Raw genomic sequence first — 26014 nt, forward strand, 5'->3', positions numbered from 1 at the left:
GCATGCATCCATCTCCTCTTTGTTGGACCCCTTCCCCAGTGATTTGCAGGGAAGGGACGGATGGTCCCCCATGGAGTGTGAAATTGCAGCTTCCTGGTGAAGCTGCCCTGATGGCCATGCTTATAATGCCTGGCCTTCCCTTTGCTTCTTTTCGACTATTAATAACTAGCTAATTACAACAGTAACAATTTCATCCCTGTCTTTTCTCCTAGAACTATAAAATATTGCCTTCTCTGCCCATCTCTTATATTCTACTCAGCCTTGAATGAACATTTGTTGAAAATATATTTTTAAAACATTTAGTTGATGATAAAGTCAAAATTTCACCTACATTCTAAAAGTATATGTCAATTTCAGTTAACCATGTTCCTTCCTCCTGGAAATAAACATTCCCTCCCCCAACTTCCAATGTGATTCCCTCCCCCAACTTCTGATGTGAGAAAAGGCTTCCCCCACACCACCAAACAATTCTCCAGTTTTGAGTCCTATAATTTAACCCAACTCTGACACTATCTACCTGCCGAAAACGTCAGATCCCACATGTTAAGGGGTTAGTCCTACAAGACTGCCCTCCACCCCCAACTTCAGATGCCAATCAAAAGTTTAGGTGTCACTTGTGCTTCTGTTTACCAGCTATCAATTAGAGATATCAAGGACCCTCCTCCTTGGGTTTGATTAACTTGCTCATGGAATTCAGAGAAACAGTTTTCCTACTAGATTACTAATCTACACTAATAAAAGAGAAACATGGTAATTAGCATACAACCGCTACCCTTCCCATTGGCTAATCAGCATATCCTTATGCAAATTAACTGTCAGCCAAGATGGTGGCTGGCAGCCATGCACTGAAGCGAGCAGGGAGGCTTGCTTGCTGCAGTGACTGCAGACTCCAACGTTCCCCGCCTGCCACTGCCGGCCTCTCAGCTGCAACTCTAAGCAACTATGTACTATGTTGCAAATAAGAAGCTAAACAAAACCCCAGTAACCTGCTTTAGTCAGCCGGGCTTCAGCCAGCCGGACTGCAACATTGTATCGATGTTTTCAGTAGTGAGGCCTCAGAGCTAAAGCTGGCCCAGAATAAAAAACAAAAAAAGAAAAAAAGGAGCAGTTGGGAGCTTCAGTCACCCGCTTCTGGAAAACAGCCCTCAGCCCCTCACCCAGACTGGCCAGGCACCCCAGTGGGACCCCCACTCTGATCCAGGACACCCTTCAGGGCAAACCAGCCAGCCCCCACCCATGCACCAGGCCTCTATCTTATATAGTAAAAGGGTAATATGCCTCCCAGCACCGGGATCAGCGGAGCAGCGAGGCTCCCGGCATCGGGATCAGAGTGACAGGGGGCAGCGCCCAAACCCCCTGATCAGCCCTGCTCTGTGCCTGATAGGAGGGAGCTCCCCAATCCCCTGATCACCCTGTGGCTCTGTGTGTGACAGGGGGCGGGGCCACAACCTCTCTATCTGCCCTGCTCTGTTCGTGATAGGGGAAGGCGCCCCAACCCCCTGATCAGCCCTGCTCTGTGCCTGATAGGGGGGAGCTCCCCAATCCCCTGATTGTCCTGTGGCTCTGTGTTTGACAGGGTGTGGCACACTAACCCCCTGATCAGCCCTGCTCTGTGAGTGACAGGGGGCAGCGCCCCAACCCCCTGATCGGCCCTGCTCTGTGTGTGACAGGGGGTGGCGCCACAACCTCCCCATCGACCCTGCCTTGAGTGTGACAGGGGGCGGTGCCCCAACCCCCCAATCGGCCCTACCCTGAGCTTGACTGAGGGTGGCATCGCAACCTCCCAATCTGCCCTGCTCTGTGCATTACAGGGCAGTGCCCCAACTCCCCAATCGGCCCTGCTCTGAGCCTGACCAGGGGCTGCACCTAGGGATTGGGCCTGCCCTCTGCCACCTGGGAGCAGGCCTAAGCCAGCAGGTCGTTATCTCCCGAGGGGTCCCAGACTGTGAGAGGGCACAGGCCGGGCTGGGGGACCCCCCGCCGAGTGCACAAATTTTTGTGCATCGGGCCTCTAGTTTATTATAAAAGGGTATGATTCAGGAACAAGTGGATGGAAGGGATGCTTAGGGCATGGTTTGAGGAAAGGAAATGGAGCTTCCATGCCTTCTCCAAGTAGCCAAACAGCAAATTTTCATTTGTTTACCGTCAATAAGCTCTCCAAACCCCTTCCTTTTTATTTTTATGGAGGCTTCATTGCAAGGTGTGATTGATTAAACCATTGGCCAATGGCAACCAACTCAACCTCCAGCCTCTCTCTCCTCCCCTGAGGTGGAGGTAGAGGTGAGGGGAGGGGTAGGACTGAGAGTTCTAACTCTCTAATCACATGGTTTGCTCCACTGGCAACCAGCCCCCATCCTTAGGTGCTTTCCAGAAGTCACATCAGGAACATAACAAAAGACACCTTTATCACTGTCATCACTTAGGAAATTCCAAGAGTTTTAGGAGCTCTGTGCCAGGAAGGAGACTAACTATATTTTCTTATTATAAATCACAATATCACACCTTTTTTTCCCTTTCTGGAGCTCCCCATAGGGTGCCAGGGGCATGGGATGGTGTAGATGAAGTTCATACAAAGTACTTCCATATAAATTATCATATAAACTGGGACACTTTTGAGAGTTAAAGGAGTTGCTTAAATTAATTGTGATTACTGCAAAAACACAAACCAAAAAAATGCTACTCAAAAATTACATAACCATAATAGTTTTGTTGTTGTTGTTTTTAATATGTTTTTATTGATTTCAGAGAGGAAGGGAGAGAGAGAAATAGAAACATCAATGATGAGAGAGAATCATTGAACGGCTGCCTCCTGCACACCCTCCACTGGGGATCAAGCCCACAACTTAGGTATGTGCTCTGACCAAGAATTGAACCATGACCTCTGGTTCATAGATGGATGCTCAACCACTGAGCCATGCCATTTGGGCCATTATAGTTTTTTTTTTAATTTATCTTTATTGTTGAAAGTATTACAGATGTCCCCTTTGTTTGTGTATTTGTTTCCTACCATCATAGATTTTTATATTATACTAGAGGCCTGGTGCATGAAAATTCATGCACGGGGAGGGGGGTGTCTCAGCCGAGCCTGAGCCCTCTCACAGTCTGGGACCCTTGGGGGATGCCCACCTGCTGGCTTAGGCCTTCTCCCCGAGAACAGATGATCTAAAAGAAATAATCATATCCTTGAGTAAGGATTTTTTGAAAAGGTAATGGTCGCATGAAAATTCACTGCTTGCGGGGCCAAGGGGACTGGGGGACTCTAGCAGCAGATGCACAAAGTGGCCAGACCCGCCAGAGAATGGGCCCAGCCACACCATGCACCTGCTGCCCCCCAGCAGGGCTGAGGGAACTGGGTGCCGACATCTTGTGGCTGAGGGTGCCACCATCTTGTGAAGGCGTGATGGTCAATTAGCATATTACCTCTTTATTATATGAGATGATAAACTAGAGGCCTGGTGCATGATTTCGTGCATGGGTGAGGTCTCTCTGGGTGGCCTGCAGGGATCGGGCTAACACCCATAGTCTAATGTTGCCTGCGGCTCCTACCTGCCACTCCCACTCATCCCGGCCCACTGTGCCTGCCACTGGCTCGTGCCAAATCAGTCTCAGTTGGGAGAGGCTTGTGCTGCTGCTGGAGCACTTGCCAGCCATAAGCCCTGTGACTGGCACCCTCCCAAGGGGAGTGGCCTGTGAGATCAGGCTGAAACCGGCTTTCTGACATCCTCTTAGGGGTCCCAGATTGCGAGAGGGCGCAGGCCAGGCTGAGGGGCCCCACCAGTGCATGATCAGGCCGGGGAGAGGACGCGGGAGGGCTCCAGGGCACGTATGGCCCATCTCACTCAGTTCTAATCAGCTGGACCCCAGCAGCAGCTAACCTACCGGTTGGAGCATCTGCCCCCTGGTGGTCAGTGCATGTCATAGCGACTGGTCGACAAGTTGACTGCCTGCCCCCTGGTGGTCAGTGCATGCCATAGCAAGCAGTGGAGCAGCCTTAGCATATTACGCTTTGATTGGTTGTTCTGTTGTTCTGCCATTCGGTCTATTTGCACATTACCCTTTTATTATGTAGGATAATGAAACACCCTTGTACTCTATACACTGTCTAGCAGAACTGCTCCCCCACTTGTCATAACATAGTAAGAAGCTAGGAAAATTCCAGGACAAGCAGAATAGGTAAACTAAGACTAAAAACAGTTAAACAGCAGTTTGCAGCCACCTAGTAAATTCTATCTTCCCTAAACCAAGGACACTTAAGAGCAAATGGTTTGCACTTCTCTCTAACCAGAGGGAAAATTGTTTGAATCACCTCACCCTACTTAGGGAGACAAATAACAGAAATCCATTAAATTCCATTGGCCAACAATACCCAAGGACAGACAAGTTAACAGAATAAAATCTCATTTTGGCACAGCAGCATAAAACTGATGAATATTCTATTGATCCCCCCCCTAAAACCTCCCCTAGACACTCAACTTTTAACACTTCTGGAAACAAAGGTCCCTCCAGGGGAGCATGCCCATGCCATTCCCTTCCCCGCTTCTTCCCTCTAAGGACCCCATGAGACTTGTAACAAGGGGAGCAATAGGCAGCTGCAGCTTGTCCTGGGCTAACCCCTGAACTTGTCTCTAAGGCCCCCTTTTCTCTGACTTCTCAGTGAGCTGAAGCAGCCCAGCCTAAGCTCTCCTCTTAGTTCTTCTAGCCCTTTCCTTTTTTCACTGTCCTAAGTATATCTTTGCTTCAGCCAATGAATTCTTCCTTACTTTGCTAAACTTTGTCTCTTGATTGAACTCTTTCCCTCAAGAAAACAAGAACTGAGGTCTGGTCGTCTCTCCAGTAATATTCTCCTTGCCCACATTTCATATGCATATTTCACATACACCTAACCCACATTTCCCTCCTGCCCTGCAGGCTCTGACGATCCTGCTGGCTCCAGCAAGCACCAGAGCAAAACTGGCAGGTACACCAAGTGACAGGTGGGGCAGCAGTGCCAGACGCTTTTGTCACCACCGGAAATCAGGAGCTAGCTGTCCCTAAGCACTTGTGTCTGAGTGTACTTCGTTAGACCAGGGAGCAGCCTGCCTGCTGTTCTTAAAAGGGAGGTGTTTTTTAGATTACATCTGGAAAGGGTTGGGGAAAGAGTCTGTTTATCACTAGTCATTACATTAAAGTGAGAACTGTTCTCAGCACATGAACCTCACACCTACTAGACAAGACCATAGGAGCCAGAAAGACAAACCCACCCTGACTGACAGTGATACAGCTATTTGTAACTTTTATGTCATCGAAAAATGAACATTACAAAACTCAGCACATTCTTACCATACAATTTGCAATTTCACTCTTTGGTATTTACCCAAAGGAGTTGAAAATGTAAGTCCCCAAAACCTGCACATGGATGTTTGTAGAAGCTTTATTCATAATTAATTGTCAAAACCTGGCAGCAACTAAGATGTCCTTCAGTAGGTGAATAGATAAATAAACTTGTACATTCAGACAAGGCAATATTATAGTCCATAAACGTGGGTAACAGTATAAACATAGTAATAAATAATGAAAATAATAATAATAGCCCTGGTTGGTGTGGCACAGTTGGTTGGAACATCATCCTGTACACTGAAAGGTTGCAGTTTCTATTCAGGTCAAGGCATGTTCGGGAAGGTAACCAATCGATGTTTCAGTCTCACATTGATGTGTGTCTGTGTGTCCCTCTCTCTTTCTCCCTCTCTCTCTCTCCTTTCCCCTCTCTCTAAAATCAATGAGCATGTCCTTGGGTGAAGATTTTAAAAATATAATAACTATAATAATAAAAGCAAAATATGCTAGTTAGACTGGATGTCCTTCTGGACAAAGCCAGGGCTGCAAGGGAAGCCTGGGTCCCAGGTGCCTGCCAGTGGCCAGAGGGAAGCCCGGGTCCCGGGAGCCTGCCAGTGGCAAGAGGGAAGCCCAGGTCCCAGGTGCTGGAGGGAAGCCCAGGTCCCAGGTGCCACAGGGAAGCCATTGCCAGCAGCCAGGGGAAGGAAGGTCTACTCTTGCACGAATTTGGTGCATCGGGCCTCTCTTATAATAATAAAATTTTAAAATAATAAAAGTATAAAGTAAATAACAATTTCTGAATCATGTATGAAATTATAGAAAAATGATATAGTATAAATCTCATTAGGTATCTGGTTAAATGTGAGTGATGTCCCCAGTTATTTTCTACCATTCAGAGGTCACCCAAGGTTCCACAAGGACAGAAGAGAAAAGTTGTGCATCTTCTGGTACAAGGGTCACTTCCACATATGCCCTCAGGCCCTGAAGCTCCAGGATGCACACACCTGGGAGCACAGAACTCCTTTGTAAGGACCCGGGATGGATAGTATCTTTTGCCTATACTAGTGATGGCAAACCTTTTGAGCTCGGCATGTCAGCATTTTGAAAAACCCTAACTTAACTCTGGTGCCGTGTCACATATAGACATTTTTTTGATATTTGCAGCCATAGTAAAACAAAGACTATTTTTGATATTTATTTTATATATTTAAATGCCATTTAACAAAGAAAAATCAGCCAAAAAAAATGAGTTTGTGTGTCACCTCTGACACGCGTGTCATAGGTTCGTCATCACTGGCCTATACCTACAAGGGCAAAGAACAGACCCGCCTGGTGACAGGCTTCACGTTAAGGGTGAGGGCTAAGAATGGTGGCCTCCAAACTGGGCGACTTAAGGAAAATAGTTGACAAAAAAAATAAGAATTTTTTTTTCAAAATAACAGTAAATAATTACAAATAGTTCAAAATAAATAAAGGAGGAATGAACATGAGGAAACAAGTTAATCTGACAGAGGGTGGAGGAGGAGGCAGAGACAGACAGCCTATTCTCCTTTGAATTATTTCAGAATAAAATATGTAGTTTTTAAAAATATATATTTTTATTGATTTCATAGAGGAAGGGAGAGGGAGAGAGAGATAGAAACATCGATGATGAGAGAAAATCCTTGATCAGCTGTCTCCTGCATATACCACACTGGGGATCGAGCCTGCAACCCGGGCATGTGCCCTGACCGGGAACTGAGCAGCGACCTTCTGGTTCATAGGCCGACGCTCAACCACTGAACCACACTGGCCAGGCTATGTAGTCATGTTTTTATGTCACAATGACGGATCCAACCATAAGAATAATTTACACTTAGGGAGTTCTGGGATAAGTGCGGTGTTAATCCCCTTTTGTGCAGTATTTCAATTAATCCCCAAATAGCCTTGAGATGTAGGTATTATTTCTACCTGAGCTCAGAGAGTTCTAGAAACCTGCCAAAAGGCACAGAGCTAATTAGTGGCAGCAGGGAGCCTAGTACTTGTTCATACCCATCATTTTCCGTTTTAGCCTTCAGTCTTGAATTCACACTTAGATTCCTTATTTTTACAGCAGATCTTCTATTTCTTTTAGTGCCACCAGAGCACTTGGTAAAAGACTGCACATGTAGTGGTTACTCAATATGTGTCTGTTAACTAATTAACTAGAACTGGGCCCACGAGGCTGAGGATCTGAGAGCACAGCACGTAGCTGGACGCTGAGCATTCCAGGAGGAGGGAGCAGCATCGTTCAAGCATTTTAAAGCAAACAGTGGGGAGTGGTAAACTGTGGCGGGGACAGTTGCCTTTGCAATGTCCTTCAGGTAGAGCGAGAACGAGGGTTACACACCAGCAGAAAACTCTGACTCAGGCTTGAAAAATAAGGACATGGACAAAATGGGGAAAAACCCATTATGAGGGACACTAGGAAGAATGAGACGACATAAAGGATAGCACCGAAGGGCAGATGAATTGCTGATTACCATCGTCCAGCAGGAAAAATAAGCAGTCATTCTGAAGCAGTTGCTCACTGAATAAGTCACCTGTCTTAAATGTCATTTTTCCTTACATGTAGTTATGTTAACGTGTACTAGGAATAATATAATCAAATGTTTAACCCCATAAATTTATGTGTTTTATTTTTATTATTGGAAGCAAGTCACATGAAAAAAAGAAATGTATTTATGTTTCCTTATGTTTTGTATTTTCTCAATGGTGTACTTTTTCATTGCAGTTTATATTTAATATTATTTTGTATTAGTTTCAGGTGTACAGCATAGTGGTTAGACAATCATATCCTTTACAAAGTGTTCCCCCTAATATTTCCAAGTACCCACCTAGCACCATATATAGCTATTACAATATTATCACCTATATTCCCTACGCTGGTCTTTACATCCCCATGACTATTCTGTAACTACCAATCTGTACTTCTCAATCCCCTCACCTTTTTCACCCAGTCCCCTGACCCCCCTTTGAAATGTGTTTAAATTTAATATTTTTAAAAAATTATTAAATAAATAGTTTCTAGGTAATTCAGGTATGTGGTACAAATTGTAAAGGTGGTATTCAAAGTGCTATAGTTTGGGAAACAGGACTAAATAATATTAAATTCCGCCCACCAAGAAGAGCCTCTATTTTCAATGAAGGAGCGATGACTCTCAAAGCTAGGGAAGTATTTTGTAAACCAAAAGGGATGACATCAGATCGTCAGTCAGACACGCCTTTTCAATGAACTTCTTTGTTCAAATGAAAGCAAACAGAAATCATTGACTGGCTAATAATATCGCAGACTGGAGTGATTTCAAAAGAGTCTTTAAAGAAAGAGATGGAAACAAACCCATTTTCCAATGCACCTTTTTTTATGTTGTCCTTCATGTCTTCCCCCCAAAAAATGTGAAGCCCCAAACCCTTCCTGCTGCCCATTGTGCCCACGATGGCCTCTTGTGCCCTCATCTGAGACAGAGCTATTCCATCACTGAGGGAGGCTTTCCTGAAATTTCTGAGGACATAATCACCCCTTTCTAAATTTCTCTGTAAGATATTTTTGTGGGAACAAAAGTGAATGTTTTTAAAGGAAAGGAATACGTTACTCTGCCACTGGTTCCTGCCATTTTTAAAAAGGCAAATGGAGGAAATCTCTATAGAAAAGAACAGAATATTCCCTAAACTTCTGTGTGACATCGCTAATATTTTTTAAAACATGCAAAACAAGCACTGTCTGTAAAGAGAGAAAGCACAAAATTGATGGTAGGGCTTTTTATTTTAATGCGGGATGAAAATGAATCCCTTCATGGAAACTTTCAGTCTGTCATAGCTGCCCATTGTTGGAAGGGGTTAGCTTTCAAAGGGCCTTTTAATGGTAGTATTCTGTGAGCCTGAATACCATATTTATATATACATATATATATATATATAGAGAGAGAGAGAGAGAGAGAAAGAGAGAGAGAGAGAGAGGAGGAGAGAGATATAGATATATAGATATAGATATAGATGAGGAACATAGCATATTAATAAAAATAACATATTAAAGGAGAAAATCATTAAAATTATTTAATGCTTCAGGGAGCCAATGTCAATCTCAATTTTCACCTAAAATCATCAAAAAGAAATTGGATGAATTAGAATGTTTCCATTATCATTAGATTTAAAAAGATCCAGATACGACATCTATTACTTAGTTACTGTTTATGTCAGCAGCTTCTATGCAGTTAGTGTAAGGCCCTCAAAGGTGTTCGGCTGCGGCCCCCCTGTAAGTGCAGAAAGCCATCCTAGCACAGATCAAAAGAATCAACATGTGTCTCCAACATTTCCGCCAGGCATGTCAAAATCAGCATTTCCCCAGCCATTTTTTACATCCCAAAACACAAACAGACTCACACACAGCCTGAGCTCCCACACACAGCTTTTAAAGAGCTCATTAAGAAAGAGCAAATTGTTTCCTCCCCTCTTCCTAAAAAAGCACTTTCTTAAATGGCTTTTTAAAAATTCAGTTGTAAAACACCTTAGCAGATTAACTTAAATGAAAATCTTCACGTGCGGAGAACCATTGGAGGGTCAGTATGACCATATATCAAAGGTTGTTATTCTATCATTTGACTATCATGAAGAATAATAACAAAAGACTATGAATTATTTTTTTCTCTCATTTGGAAGTTATTAGTAGATTTCCCTTTGTTCCACTGAGAAATGAGAGAAGAAAATATGAAGTTACAGCGAACCCATATGGCCAGCAGGAAAATCCTGTTTAATTGCTTTATTGCCAGAAATGTTAAATCACTTCCTGAGGATACAGTTCAAATGAAACATGTGGCAGCTATTAACAAAAGCCCCTAATGAATTCCAAAATATGCCTTTTATGGGAGCTTTCTCATAAGCAGCAGGCATACATGTTATTTAAACTGTACATACAAATATGCATTTGGTATTTTAATTCCACAAATATTTGATGAACACTTACTCTGTACCAGACTCTCTAGCCAGCCTGCATAGGATGTTTCTTTCTAAGCAACAGACATAACACTAAGGAATCTCAGGACATGGACCCCAAACCTAACCATTTCTCTTCTCAGATGTCAAAGGGGGGGAAAAAAAACTTTGACCAACGACTCCTTCCTGAAGGTTTGAGGCCCAAGAAAACCATTTCATTTTCACTTGGGTAGCCCTAATTATCTACTATATCCCTACTCCTGTTAACAGCCCATCAGTGGCGGTGTTATTTATTGTCATTTAGCATCCACTGCATGGATCTATTCTTTATCTTTTCACACATCTTCTTTAATTGGGTATGAATTCCACAAAGAAGAAAACTTCTTCACTAAAGGTTGTTGTAGATAGAATAATGGGAGGCATCTAATATGAATCTACAAATAGCTTTAATTAATTGAGAACCAAGTGTCAGTATTTTTTTTATATATTTAATTCCTTTCGTCCCTGGGAAATCTCACAAATTCAATCAATTATTTATAAACCATATTCGAAAGAGACAATTCTACCTCAAATTCGAAGATAATTCAGCTGAGGGACACCCAGCTCATATTAATATGTGGTTTTACTTAAAAGAGAAGTTATCAAATTCTAGGTTACATTAAACTTTGACGTTCCTTGCTCTATCTCATAATATGGAAGTGAGCCTTGGTAGCTTAAAGAATCATGCAGAATGTGGTGCGATTTAAAATAATTGACATTGGCTCCCTGAAGTATTAGCACAGGCTGTATGGAGTCTAAAATATCTTTGCTTCATGGTGCAGCTCATCAACATTTTATTAAATATTTACTTACATGTGCTCGGTTGCATACTTTGTAATCAAATAGAATAAAATAAGGAAGGCCTGTCACCGGCAAGTTGTAATGTGGAGCAAGACACTCAATTTGCCTTATGGCCTTAACTGTAAGAAGAGAGAGCTTACTTAGATTTTGTAACTGTCTATCACAGTTATGCCTGCACAGATATTTTGTGATTTAAGCTAGTATCTTATCATGGGATCTCTTCAAACCTTCCTGCTCTTTAGTGTTTTGAAAATAGTGTCAGTGACCACAGAGGTCAGCGTGCCAGTGGTTGGGCCCTGTCTCCCAGGACCGACTGTGACCTCACACAAGTTGCTTTGCTCTCCAGGACTTCATGGGATTGTTCTAAGGACTGAGTGAGGTTATGGAGTAAAAGCTCAAAACTTTGCCTGGCACATACTAAGAATGTAGTAATAAGTATTAGTTAACTATTTATATACTAAGGAACTTTCTCATTAAACATCCTTTGATTATCTATCACCAACCTTGACAAGCTTGACAATGAAAAGGTTCCTGTTTTGTTTTGTTTTGTTGTTTATTTTCTTTTCACAAAAAAATAAGTCAATTTAAAAGCTGTGATCTCTAGCCCAGCTGATATGGCTCAGTGGTTGAACCACCTATGAACCAGGAGATCACGGTTCAATTCCCAGCCAGGGCACATGCCCAGGTTGCAGGCTCAATCCCCAGGGTGAGGTGTGCAGGAGGCAGCCAATCAAAGATTCTGTCTCATCATTGAGGTTTCTATCTCTCTCTCTTTCTCTTCCTTCCTCTCTGAAATCAATAAAAATAAAACATTAAGAAGATTAAATATATATATATAACATAGGATGGATTTAATGTCATTTTTAAATCCTTTCCAAAAAGACACATAGAAACAAAACACCACCAAAACTGTAGGGAAACTTTGCTATAAAGTTTCTCTCTCTCTCTCTCTCTCTCTCTCTCTCACACACACACACACACACAACAAAATTAGCTACCCATGTGTCTATTTTTCTTACTCTAACTGTAAGGACTTTGTTCCTTGAAGAAGGGGAGAAACATCACTGTGGATGTCTTGTGTGATCAATGGCTGTAGGGTAGAAGGCTTCAAATCCCAGTAGGTCAGACAGACTTATAACAGGTTTCCAGTACAAATTAGTATCCTCATGCTAACTGTATTTTATACATGAATAACTGAAGTGAATGGGAACAGAAGTCCAACTTCCTAAAATATTTTTAGAGTCTCCACAAACAGTAGAACTAGACATTTATACTATAAAGTCTTTTGTAAGCATTTCATTCTAAACTCTGTTTTTAAAATAATGATAGTGATAGAAAATACGCTGGAAACTAAACTTCTAGACCTCTCATGTCAGAGAGGCTTAGGCCCATTGGCCCAAAGCCCATAGTAGCAAACAGAGCAGCTGCCTTTTCCTCAGGATCTCGTATGCTTTCTGGAAGCTACCACAGTCCTCTCGGCAACCTGGTGAACTAGGAGTGATTCCCTGTTTCACAGGGGAAGGTTCTGGGCAGTGAAGAAAAGGACAGAGATTTGAAATGGAAGAGACCGAGTAAGCAATTTACGTTTTTGGACTCCCAAAGTAGAACAAAACAAATGGACTCCAACGATTCTACCCAAATTCAAAGAGTGTTTTAGTCTCATTTATCACCATTGTCTTTAAGGGCAACATGAGTTTGTCTTCAGAGAAGAAAACAGTTACATGATGATTTAAAATTATTATAGATGGATCTAGTAACTTTGCTGACAGTTCCACAACTCCCATTTTTCTTTTTCTTTTTAGCTTTATTGAGGTATAATCTATATTAATAAAAGCATAATATGCAAATCGACCGAATGGCCAAATAGTGGAACAACCGTCCAGAGGACCATGCTATGACACCCACTGGTGCCAGGCCAGCCAAGGCAGGTGCAATGCAATTGGTTGGGGGCCCCGCCATTGCCCCATGATCGCCCCACAGAGGGAGAACCAGGCCACCGGCCAGAGGGGCAATCAATCAGGGGGCTTCACGATTGCCCCAAACAGGGAGGCCCAGGCAACCCGACAGCAGCACTGCAGCAGGTGGGTGGGGCCTCCCTCTGTGGGGGGGCAATCCATCACAGAGCCCCAACCAGGTGGGCAGGGCCTACATTTTTGGGACAATCAATCGCGGGGCTCCCAGACTGTGAGAGGGCACAGGCCGGGCTGAGGGACTCCCCCACCCCCCGATGTATGAATTTCATGCACTGGGCCTCTAGTTGACAAATAAAATTGTAAGATATTTCAAGTGCACCTTGTGGTGATTTGATATATGTATACGCTGTGAAAGAATTGTTTACATCTAATTAACATCCGTTACCTCAGATATTTGCCCTTTTTTGATGAGAACATTTAAGTTTCACTCTCTTACCAAATATCAATTATATATTACAATATTATGAACTGTAGTCACCATGGTTTACCTTACATCCTCAGAATTTATTCATCTTACAGCCGATAGTTTGTACCCTTTTAACAACCTCTCCTTATTTCCCCCCCACCCCCCAACCCTTCCAACCTCCCACCCTACCTCCACCACAGTCCCTGGTAACCACTTATGTACTCTGATTCACTTAGCATAATGCCCTCGAGGTCTATGTTATTGCAAATGGCAGGAATATTATCTTTCTCATGCCTAGATAATATTCCATTATATATCACATCCATATCTTGGCTATTGTGAATAATGCTGCAATGAACAGAGGAGTACAGATGTCTCTTTGATTTTGTCTTTTTATTTCCTTTGAATATACACCCAGAAGTGGGATTGCTGGCTCATATAGATTTCTGATTTTTTAAAATTTTGTAATAATATTATTTGATGGTTCTTTCTAATAATACCACAATTTTGTAACTTTGGTTTTCTTTTTCAGGCTATCCCAGGTATTTCAGAGAAGGAAATGGCTGGTAAGTGGAAATATGGTTTATTTTTCTTTCTATGTATTTTAGAATGAAAATGCATCTTCAGGTAGACATTTCATTAAAGCTGTGTTGATCTCATCAATCTTTGCACAAATATTATTGTTGAATTACTGAAAAATAAATTGTGTTGTTCAAAATGTAAAAAAATGTGGTTTTCTAGTATAGCATTTTATCATACTAGAATGAGATGTGTGCTTCTTGTAGCCCTACTAGTGTTTGTGGAATGAATAAAGAGCAACCACAACTTTTTTCTTGAGGGAAAGAATGAGATATTGTTTACTGTGCTAGAGAATGGTCTTTGGAAATTGGTTGTTAATAATTATCAATATTTATTTTTTAATCTTAAGTAGCTTATTTAGTAGTCAAAGGAAAAGATGTACTTATTTAAAGCAGATGCTATACCATCAAAATTATAATTCTAAAGCAATAGGAATAATATTGGAAATAATTATAATATTTTCTGTGCTTTGTGCTATCATTATAACTATTTAACAGTATTGTGGAAAATGGATAAGGTCTGATGAAAAACATAGAATACAAAAAATTAGAGTTGAATTGGTGGGATTATGTGTTTTTTTAAAAAATCTGTGGATCTTCCTCAATATTGTCTTATGTTTCTTGTGTAATAACAATAGGTTTTTATAATACAGATTAAAAGTGTGCTCCCAAATGTGAAGCACATCACTTAGTTCTTAGACACTTGTGATTTTTAAGAGCCATATTGACAGTTTATAGTATTATCTAAAAAATGGCATGACTTCAGTAGACTTTATAATGAAGCTTTGGAGTTTGTCTGATGTGATTTTTATGCAGGGGATGTTCCCTTTCTAGTTCTTGATCTTATGTTTGCGGCTAGATAGTTTTCGCGCAAAAGTTTTTATGGTTTGTCTCCTTCCGTGGCTTGAGTTTTCTCTTATGTTAGACTCGTCCTGATTTCTTCATGCTCATATGTTGAAAGGTAGCCCTTCGGAATGGAAGGAAAATACTGAACTGGTGCCAGTTAAGAAGGAAGCTGTTTAATTTAACAATGCAGTGGTATTACATGGATGAGTAGCAAATATTGAACAAATTTAAATTACAGTTCCAGGGCTCTAATATCTTAAATAGATTGTGTTAGCTATCTGGTAAGAACAAAGAAATAAATGGTGAAGTGGTCATTTGCATCACAAAGGAAATGGAATTTACCTAAAGTCTCGCTTTATCTTTGGTTGTGACATTCTCTGTGATTCCCAAGATTAGCTGCAATTTAAGCAGAGTGTAAAAACAGGGCAAAGTTGTCATCTTGTTCCAGAACATCAGCAAATTCTCTCAGATCTCAAGGAGGAAATTAGAATGTAAACTCTGGGCTGGTGGGGAAGGGTAAAAAGGGATGGACATGTCATTTCTTGAGGGGATGGAGAGCCAGAGTTCTCTTCTGCGGGGCCACTTAAATGACTTCAGATTGATAGGGAGAGCCCCTCTTTTAATCAAGCTTCTCAACTATGTTAAAGATATTTTTGTTACAACAAGGAACTAATTAAACAGAGAGTACAAATATGATGCAACCACCACTTTCTATCACAATCCTGGAAGTTTTCCTCCTTGAGAACAACAAAAACAAAGTTAACTGTCATTCTTTATTTAATATCTCTTTCGGTCATTTCTATACTGCTGGGCAACAAATGCCAAGTGTTCATAAAGGCCATTCACAGAAGTTGCCACAAGATGATCTGTGAAACGCAGACCCACCAATTAACATGTATGATCTTCCCAGGTCCCAGTCACCTGGAGGCCCCATCTCGGATACTTAACCCAGGATGGGATGATTTGAGCAGAACCCTCCTTTTACACATTAAAACATTAGAATGATTAGGATTTACTCTAGAAAAGATTTTTATTTTTACTTCTTGAGAATGTGCTGATTTGCTTAGGAAGAAATATAGTTTAGTTTGATAATATAAATGCAAGAAAAGAATGATATTTTTTTTTAAATATCAGAGAATGTGTGTCAAAATAAAGGCTTATGTTTGGATATTTAATTAATAATGGTAACAGATTTGACAGTTCAAAAGAGAATATGATTTACTCCAAAAGTTTTTAAGGACCGTAACAGTCAAAGCAATCTCATTCTTGTATTCCTAAACTCTATTATGCCCTATTTAAAATATTGAAAACATTTGAGTGTTATAGACAAATGTGAATCTCTTTATTCCTATCTTTATGAATCTCTATTCTTAAGCTCTGCTAGACAGGAATGAGGATGAAAGCAGAGGACCCACTCCATCTTCTGGGGGTTAATTGAGCTCTTAAATAGGATTAAGCTTCCTACCCGCCCCTCAGGCCTGCCATTTTTTTCTGTCTTGCTGAGTGAATGTAGACTATTGTTCCTTCTTGAGAGAGCCTATTTTTAATCTGTGTGACCTCTCCTCCAAGCCAACTGGAACCAACTCCACCAGGCTTTGCAAAGCTCTAAACGAAATCATTCTGGTTACATTCCATTCATAACTCTTGAATTGCAGTTATATGATTGCCCCTGTGTAGACACCTTCTATTCTGGTCCATGTTCCTAGGTAAAGGAAGCCTAGTGGAATCAATGGTGCTGCTGTCTCCCACCTTGTGATGGCAAAAGACTCCGAGGGGAAACAACTTCGAAACAGCCTCCCATTCGTTCATTCATTCCACAAACACTTACTGAACTACAACATGTACTGGGCATCGTATTAGGTTCCCTCAAGAAAGCAATTAAGACTAAGGCAAAGTCCTTGCCCTGAAGGAAGTCAAACTCTAATTGAGAATATTCTATTAGGCTAGCATCCTCCTTCCTCTTCCCAGTGAGCCTTCCTTAACCCAGCTGATGCAGAAAGCTTCCCAGGAAAAGAAGGAAATAAAAAATATTGTTTTCCACAAACTGTCACAATGTGCATTCTCGGGATCTCAAATAGAATACAATTCATTTGTTTTTAAAAAAAAAAAATCAGAATTAATCACACAAGTATCAATACATCCAACACATAATGTTTTCAAATAACTTCCGTTACGCAACGAGGGTCTGTGTGCCCTTGACGAGTAGGCCCAATGTCATTGGTATATTTGCCAGCACATCTGCTTTCTATCTGTGTGGCCTTGAGCAAGTTACTTAACCTCCTCATTTCCTCATTTCTTGAGTATAAACAGAGACGCTGTCACGCTGTTGTAAGGCAACAATGCTTGGCGCAAACAGGTCCTACAAAATGGTAGCTGCGTTTTATGATAATTAGCTGAGCTTATAACCATCGTGTGGACAAGCCAAATGGAAGCTAGCTGCGTGGCTGCTCCACGCCAGGTGTTCGTAAGCACTTCCTCGGGGCACCAGCTAAGAGCTGAGCAGCTCTCAGTGTGAAAGAAAGAGATTGCCTTCTCCATCAACTTCTAAGGGAGTTTATCCAGATGGAGGTTCTCACAGGAGAGAAAGATTGGTCCTATTTGCCCTCTCCTGGGGAAGGCCTGTTAGGCTGAAATTCTCTCTGGTGAACAGATAATCTTTGATTGTCACCAGGATTAGTCCCTGAGAAATGCCTCCCCTGTGTCCCCTTCTCCTATGGCTCCCTGCATCCCAGTCCCCGAGGGAACCGGACCCCTCACCTCCTGCACAGGGTCCTGTCAGCACTGCCTGCTCATCAGCCCTTGTCCAGTCTCCCTGCCTCTGCTTTAACGCAACCTCCACTTCCCACTTCACAGCAGTGACCAGGCAGGTTTCCCTGCCTTTCCTATCACTGCATCAGTCCGTTCTCTACACTTTCATCAGTTGTCTTTGCAAATCACGACCTGATCATCTGAATTCCTGCTTCAACATGTTTTTTCTCTCCCTACAGGATAAGGACCAACTTTCCTGCTTGATATGTGTAATCTGGATGCAGTGTCATGTACTGCACTGGATCTGTCCATGTTGCCCCTCAGACCCACCTCGCCCCACCCTGCTTTCCCTGCTCTGTTCCCTGGAGGCTGAGGTCCACACGATCAATGGGCTGCCCTCCCCCCGCCCCCTGCCTCCCCCATTCCACCAGTGAGGAGCCAGGGCAGGAGATGCAGGTGGGGGGCCAGTGTGGCCTCCTGGCTTCTCTTAGGTGGCCCTTTCCACACCAGCTTCCAGGTGCTGACAACCATTCTCTCCTCTTGCCCTGGTGGTTTCCCTGCAGCTTTATAAATAGTTCTGACTAAACTTCCCTCAGTTTACCCAATGTGGCTTCGGTTTTCTGCCACAAGTCTCACTGGTATACCTACCAATATCTTCTCTTCTTTCTGTTTCTTTGTGTATGTTTATTCATTCCTTTGTTTTACCCCAGCCACCACATCCAGCCAGAGAACCTCGCCTAAGTCTATATTTTTCTGCTCTTTGTAAATCACATAACTGTCTTTTTTAAAAATATAGATGATAGGTAGTATAGAGAGGGAAAGATGGCTTAGTCAGAAAAAAAAAAAAAGATATGAACTGTGTTTGCCCTGAATTCATCCTAAGTGGACTCAGTTTCATTTCATTCAGTCACATGGGAGAGAGAAATATCCACCTTTATGATTTAGACTGTGTTCTCTATTGCACAGAAGCATGTAACTTAGAGAATTCACATTGCATATTAGCCACTAAAACATGACTCTGGGAATATTTGAAAAGTAAGAACATGGAGTGATATGAAATCTCTTGTTCTAAAATTAAGTCACATGGAAAACAGACAGGTATTGTTAGCCAAAAATGGCAAATATGTTCACCTCTATCTTGAAAATTCTACTTGTTTTATTAGATCTAACCATACCTCCACCTTAATGAATTACTTCCTGAACAGTTTAGTCGTTGATTATTCTGTGCTCCTAGAACTCTTTATGTGTTTTCTATTTCAGTCTTATTATCTTGTTTCATTGTGTGTCCTCTTGTCCAGGCCATGAGCTTTTCTAGGTCAGGGTTATCGTCTTTGTGTGGCCCGTAAGTAAAACAGCTATTAGCACATAGTAGGTGTTCCATAAATACATGGTAATGAATAAATTGTAATCACAAAGATACTTTGGTTTCAATCTTAATGATTTCAAGTTAATAGGGTTCTAAACTTTAACTCCCCCTCCCACCACCACCACCACACACACACACACACACACACACTTCCTCCATCATTCCTGCCACTTCCACAACTGTCAGATATCCCAACCAGATCATTAACGAATGGTGTCCTTTGCAGTTCTATCCCATACAAATATGTGAAGGGCATCATTGAGAAACATGACTCTAGAATCTGACTTTGGTTGCATTGCTTGGCCATTTTTCTGAGAATGTTTGTTCTCCTGCCTGGGGTTATTTGGTTGGCCAGAAATGTTAAAAATCCAGATAGTGAAAGATTAGAGCCTGAAACACTTGTGAAAGATAGCTCTCAGGATTATATAACAGATTCGTAGTCTCTCCGAACTTTGTGTTGTGGCTTGGGAAGGCAGGACATAAAAATCAAACACTTCTTTGTGACAAGTGTGGATGGGGAAAAACCAGGGTTTTCATAATTTCATTCCAAACACCTTGTAAACTGACTAATAACAAAGCCCAGACGTGGTGCCTTTTGCTATTAATTTTTTCGCTGCCTTTGATCACTAAGAAGGGAAATGCAGGTGACAACACACACACACACACACACACACACACACACACACAGATCTAAAATGCAAAATTATTCCCTTTTTCCAGTCTGATCATCATTGCTTCAATTCAGAAGATTATCCATGCAATTTACTGCACTCTGACCCGTGTTCTAATATCAGCAGATCCAATAGGGTTTGAAGAAAAAAAAAAATAGGATGGCTCTATTTCAGAGGTCTCCTTTGAAAGACTCTGCCCTGTTTGGTGCCTCCATTTTAATACAAATCAGACCAGTTTAATGCCATCCCACCCACTAGACTGTAAGTACCTGAAAGATGGAATTTTGTTTCATTCAACTCTGTACTCCCAATGCTTGATGTTCGGTAAATGAATGAGTAAACGAGATCTTTTAAAAACCAGAAAATGCTTTGCTCTATACCCAAAATACTCCCAAAGCCCGTGTAGAATTTTATCATTCTATTCTAAGTAGAGCGCTTTCTGTAACCGCAAAGACCCCCAGCTGTTTTACAGGGTTCGGCAGGATCTGAAAATTGTCTTTATCTGGCCAGGCTGGGCTTTGGCCAACATTCCAAATTCTTTATTCCCTTTCACTCTCAGAAAATGCATTTCATTATTTTTATACTAATGGCTTATAAATGCTCACTTGCTTCACTTTTCTCAGTATATGGTCTCTGCTCGCCTGCCTGTTTAAGAGGCAGGAATGTAGGGTATGCCCACACACAACCTCTCATTTTTTCTGAAACCTAATGTAAACTAATCCATGAAAACTTGGCTGTGGTTGACTGGGCTGTTGAGAGGAAATATATTAGCTTTCAGGTATCAAGGAATTCATGAAAAATATAAGTAAGTTATTCTTAAATGGCAAAGATCCTGAATTCATAGAATATTTTTCAATAGTAGATACTTTTCTAAATACTTTCCTCGCTGTTCTTATTGGTATTTTGTTTATTACCAAGTACATAAACCAGAACCATTCAAACATATTTCTCTTTCTTCTCAGTTATATTTCAAGCAACATGGGTACATAGTAATTTCCCTTTTAACAAGTTCCAGTTCAGATGTTACCTCCTACATGCTGGGGTGACCCTCCCAGGTCTTTATATCTGATGGGGGCTATATCTTTCTATAGCATTTAATGATTCCTACGATGTATTTCTGTTCACGAATTGTCTTCCACATCAGGCTGCGAGCTCCGTGAAGGCATAAAGCTCTCATTTCATCTTTCTCACCCATACCCAGTATAGTATCTTGCACAGAGCAGATGCTCCAGAAATAGTTTTGAATCAACCCATTTATTTGAAATACCAAACAGCTCATGCGGGCTCTCAGTGAATCTCCAGTCTTACAATGACTGTAACTTTTCACAAGATTAGACCAACTACAAATTTCTTCCTCCAAAATATCATAAGCACATTTTATCTGCCCGCCCCCCTTTATCCTTTGAAAGAATGGCTATCTGCAGCCTGAGGAGGTGGCTGTGAACTACCAGTGGAGTTTTGCATTTCAGTATTTTCATGGACATTGACCTATTAATCGTAGAAAAATTCATTTGTCATTTTCAATGTTCCCAGAAGAAAGACAATTTGTGAAAAGGCCCTTTCTATCAGCTGTATTTACAAAGTAATAGAAGAACTTTCATTTAGTTTGTAAATCATATCTGATCATTTCTTAGATGCCATCAAATACTTACCTTTATAGAGTTCCCAGCGAGGTTTGTAGTTCAGTTACTTTTATTAATAACATGAATATAAACACATATGTACTGACAAGATAATAGTACATTGATTTTCATTTCTTTGGAGGGGTACATTTATCTTGGACAGGTATATATAGCAAGGCATTACGTCTGACCTGTCTGGATATAAGATGACATAATCAGACCCGCCACTGGTCTGAAGGGCTTTATTTGTTTCCTTATAGGCAGGAGTCTGAGATCATTGTCTCTTTCAGATTGATCCATAAACATTGCTATTGCAGAATGAATATATGATTTTGAGATATAGTATATCAAAGTGAGGAGTTTAAAACAGTTATTAACAACCATAAAAATTAACTAATGCCCAAGAAAAGGCTGGTAACCATCTTGTAGTGCAGGCTTGTGCAAAAAAGCGGGTCATGGATTTGAGAAGCTTTCATCCTGACTACTGTAATCAGGTATGAAAGATCTCATAGAATTCCACAAGTGATGTTTAAGCAAAATCAAAAAGCTCTCACTTGCTGACCACAATGGGGTTTTGCATTTTGTTTTTAAATTTTTCTAACCATTACTCTGTACCCAAAAACATACTCCAGTGACTCCAAACTGCTAATATTATAAACTTTTTCTTAATATAAATGTTAAATCTACTCTTTCCTCTGGATTTAAAGAAATACTAGTATATAAATGGAGGATAACAGTACAGTTTATCACTTCTTGAACTTACCCACCTTGATTTTATTTTAATTTGTTGTTTTGTTTTGTTTTAATCCTCACCCAAGGCTATTTTTTGCCCCATTGATTTTTAGAGCAAGTGGAAGGGAGAAGGAGAGACAGAGAGAAACACTGATGTTAGAGAGACACATCGATTGGTTGCCTCCCGCATGCCCCTGACCAGGACCAAGAGCCTGAAACTGAGGTAGTGCCCTTGACTGGAATCGAACCCGGGACCCTTTGGTCTACAGGCCGACACTCTATCCATTGAGCCAAACTGGCAGGGGCTTGAACTTACCCACCTTTGAAAGTCTATGGTCTTCTTGGATATATTTAGCCAAATGTTTTCCCTGCTGTGCTGTGATTCCCTGGAAGGCAGACATTCTCTCTGCACCCATGAAATGCCAGCCTCTTAGGAAGTTTTTCACTTACTGTTTGTCAAATGGATGTTTGAATGGATAATAACAGCAAGCGTTTACTCTGTGCCTGCACTTTTCTAAGCACTTTGTAGATATGAACTCATTTGATCTTCTAGCAACCGTGTAAGGTAGGCGTTACCGTTTTCTATGTTCTGGAGATGAGGAACCCGAGACTCAGAGAGGTTTTCTAAAATGCCCAAAGTCACACTGTGGCCAACGCAAGATTCAACACAAACAACCAGTCTAGAATGAGTGCCGTATGCTGTGTGCAGTGGTTAAATGCCAAGACTCCTCAGGCTGACCAATACATTTTTCCATAATTTGACCTTACCCTTCCTTTTCAACCTTATTCCCCAGCCTCCTCTAACATGTGCTTCCCTCTGTGGTCATGGTAGCAACCTCACTTTTCTCCTGAATTTGCTCCTGCATAACTTGACCTTTGCTCCCTCAGTTTCCCTTCCAGAAATCAACTTCCCTCATCCCCCAAGGTTTCATTTGGGTCTCACCATCACCGTGAGCCTTCTATGACCTCCTGCTCATATGAATTTCACACTTGGATACAACTACAGCATCAATAGTCTGTACTGGTCATTTTCATACTTTATTATATGTGGATTTTCATCATCCATGGAGTGTTTTATTTGTCTCAGTCTTGATTCCCAATAGTCTTTTAAACATTTTTTTTTAAATCTTTTTTTATTGATTTCAGAGAGGAAGAGAGAGGGAGAGAAACATCAGTGAAGAGAGAGAATCATCAATTGGCTGTCCCCTGCATGCCACTTCACTGGGGATTGAGCCCACAACCCTGGCATGTGCCCTAACGGGGATTGAACTGTGACCTCCTGGTTCATAGGTCGATGCTCAACCACTGAGCCATACCAGCTGAGCTTAAGATCTTTTTAAAAGTCAATTAGCACAGTGCTGTGCATCTAAAAAGGTTTATTTAATTAATACTTTATTTTTTAGAGAAGTTTTACACTTACAGAAAAACTGAGTGGAAAGTATAGTTCAAACTATATGACATTTGTTTAAAGGCAAAATTATGAGCATAGTAGAAAGATCAGGGGTTGCCAGGAGATGGGGGAAGGGAGTCATGAATCAATGGAGCATAGAGGATTTTTAGGGCAGGGAAACTATTCTATGTGATTCTGCAATAGACATGCATATAGCCTTTTCAGACTGGTTTTTTTCACTTAGCAATATGTATTAAAATTCTTCCATGTCTTTTCATGACTTGATAGAACACTATTTTTTAGTCTGAGTAACATTCAATTGTATGGAAATAGCACGATTAAAGAAACTTATTTAATATATATTTAATGTAAAAACTTTTAAAAAACATTAATCATAATATATATCACAGTGAACATTTATCTTTTTTTATTTAGCCATTTATTTTTTTCTGAATTAATCTATTTATTTGTTCTATCTTTGTGTAATATATTAACTTGGTTTCTTTGTTTTTATATTTTCTTATCTTTATTGTTGAAAGTATTACAGATGTTCCCTCTTTTCTCCCATTGATCACCTGGGAGATCCATATTGCCCCTACCCTCCCATCTAGGTCTTCACTGAACTATTGTCTATGTCCATGGGTTATGGCTATGCATGAAAACATTCATTATTTCGTAATTCTTTTGAGTACCGAATTTAAAAAGAACTAGTCATGTAGGCCTAACTGTGACCCCGACTCTGAGATGGCACTCATCGTTCTGCAGCTAATCAGGAGCCATTTCCCAGATGGTCCGTGACAGCAGAACATAAACAGAGCAGCGACCCCTCGTCCTCACGCTCAGGGCGCATCCTGGTCTTTCTGTGATGTGGACATGGGGACTGTGACAACGAGACGTGAGAAATGTCTTTCCAAGTGGAGGTATTCCGGCACTCGTACAAGCATCTCCCGGCGTTCCAAGAGTACGCCCATCTAGAATGGAAGCCAGCTTTTAAAAAGTAACTGCAAATTACAGAGAGCAAGACATTCTCCTAAAGGAAACAAAATATAACATTTCAGCAAAGCAGGTTTAGTTCGATTACAGATAAAAGTTAAAAGGAAGCCACGGTTGCGTTTTGTTTTTTTCCTGGTAGAACCTAAGTGAGCCAAGCTAACAGCACTGATGCATAGAAAGAATTCCACATCTGGAAAATCTTTGCTCCATCTGTGGTAGGTTTTCAGAATCTTGCTCTTTCCTTACCATTTCCCATGACTTCAGCTTACCTCCCTTTTGTTTTCTTTAGTGAAATTGTTTAACCCTTAGGGGTTTCAGGTTTTTGTTTTGTTTTGCTTTTGAAAGAAAGAAGAGCAAGGGAAATCTTCACAATGTTTTTGAGATTCTCTAGCCTTACTCTATATTTCTCTAAAGTGTCTAAGTGATATAAACATTAACAATATAAATATCTGATCAATTTTATGGAGTTATATTTTTAAAGTACCTTAGGTAAACTCTCTTATTGGAAGATTATTGTGTCTCCAATAATGGAAGTTAATATCATATAGCACATAGAAATAAAGTTATATATTTGTATCAGAGTACTCATTGATATCATTTTAATACAATTAAGAATATTTACTACTGTACCTTTATCTCACTGAATCCCTTCTCAAGCCTTAAATAAGTTGCATGGCATTGATATTTGGAATTTATTTTCTTGTCTGTCCTTACACTTTCTCTTGGGAGTCTCATCCAACTAACAATATGTCTACACAATCTCTAGCCCTACCCTCTCAGCCAAGCTGCCCACCTCATGACCAATTGCCCTGAGAATCCTCACCGAAATGCCCACACTCTCCACATCCTGCACTTCCTACCTCAGTATCTTTGCTGATACTGTTCCCTTTTCCTAAAATGTCCTTTCAATACTATCTTCAAATTTTCACATCCACCTCCTCTTCGAAGCCTTCCATGATCTCCACTAGTCTGAAATCAGACCTTCCTCCTGGAACTCTCAATATATTTGAACTTCTCCTGAGGTTTTTAGCCCATTGTGCTCTTTATTATGATCATGAAGGCTTATTTTCCCCCAATATTTAATAAAATCCATGTCTGGTTTACCTTTGAATGCCTTGCACATAAAGGACATGCAAAAATGTGGGGGTTGGAAAAAAATTGCATTTTTCATTGAAAACAAAGTCACGCCCCTTTAGTGCAATGTTTGTTCAAATGTGCCTCATAATTTTCTAGAATGTTTGTTTAAAAATTCAGATTCCTGGATGCCTCCCGTCCTCCTGAATCAGAATCTGTAGGCCTAAGAATCTTAAATATAATATACTCTCCAGGGAGTTCCTATCTACACTAAAGTTTGAGGATCACTGGTCAGTGTCAATCAAAGTTTCCCATTTATTCTTCCTCGCAAGCATATTTCAACATGTACGTCAAAGTTTGTACTGCATCGCAAAATACTAAGGCTTAAGAAAAATTATCATGACTCTGAATAGGTCATAGTTTGTTATAAATATAACCATAAATATTTCAGAATATCTGTTTTTACCAAATAGTGTGCTGGACTTATAAAACTGTCTACCTCAGAGAGCTAGTAG

The 26014-nt window shown here is 40.9% G+C and overlaps 1 protein-coding gene across 3 annotated transcripts in view; it reads left to right on the forward strand.

The window, feature by feature from the left end:
* The window catches only part of DLC1 (DLC1 Rho GTPase activating protein), a 368479-nt gene that overhangs the window by 162346 nt on the left and 180119 nt on the right, over window positions 1-26014 (forward strand). For all 3 annotated transcript variants that reach the window (XM_070408308.1, XM_070408300.1, XM_070408301.1), the window contains exon 5: window positions 14012-14045. In XM_070408308.1, coding sequence (XP_070264409.1) covers window positions 14012-14045 — 34 coding nt within the window. The remainder of the gene's footprint in view (window positions 1-14011; window positions 14046-26014) is intronic.

The sequence above is a fragment of the Myotis yumanensis genome, unplaced genomic scaffold (assembly GCF_028538775.1).
Source record: "Myotis yumanensis isolate MYYU_CA2020_CCGP unplaced genomic scaffold, mMyoYum1.0.hap1 SCAF_3, whole genome shotgun sequence".
Lineage (NCBI taxonomy): Eukaryota > Metazoa > Chordata > Mammalia > Chiroptera > Vespertilionidae > Myotis > Myotis yumanensis.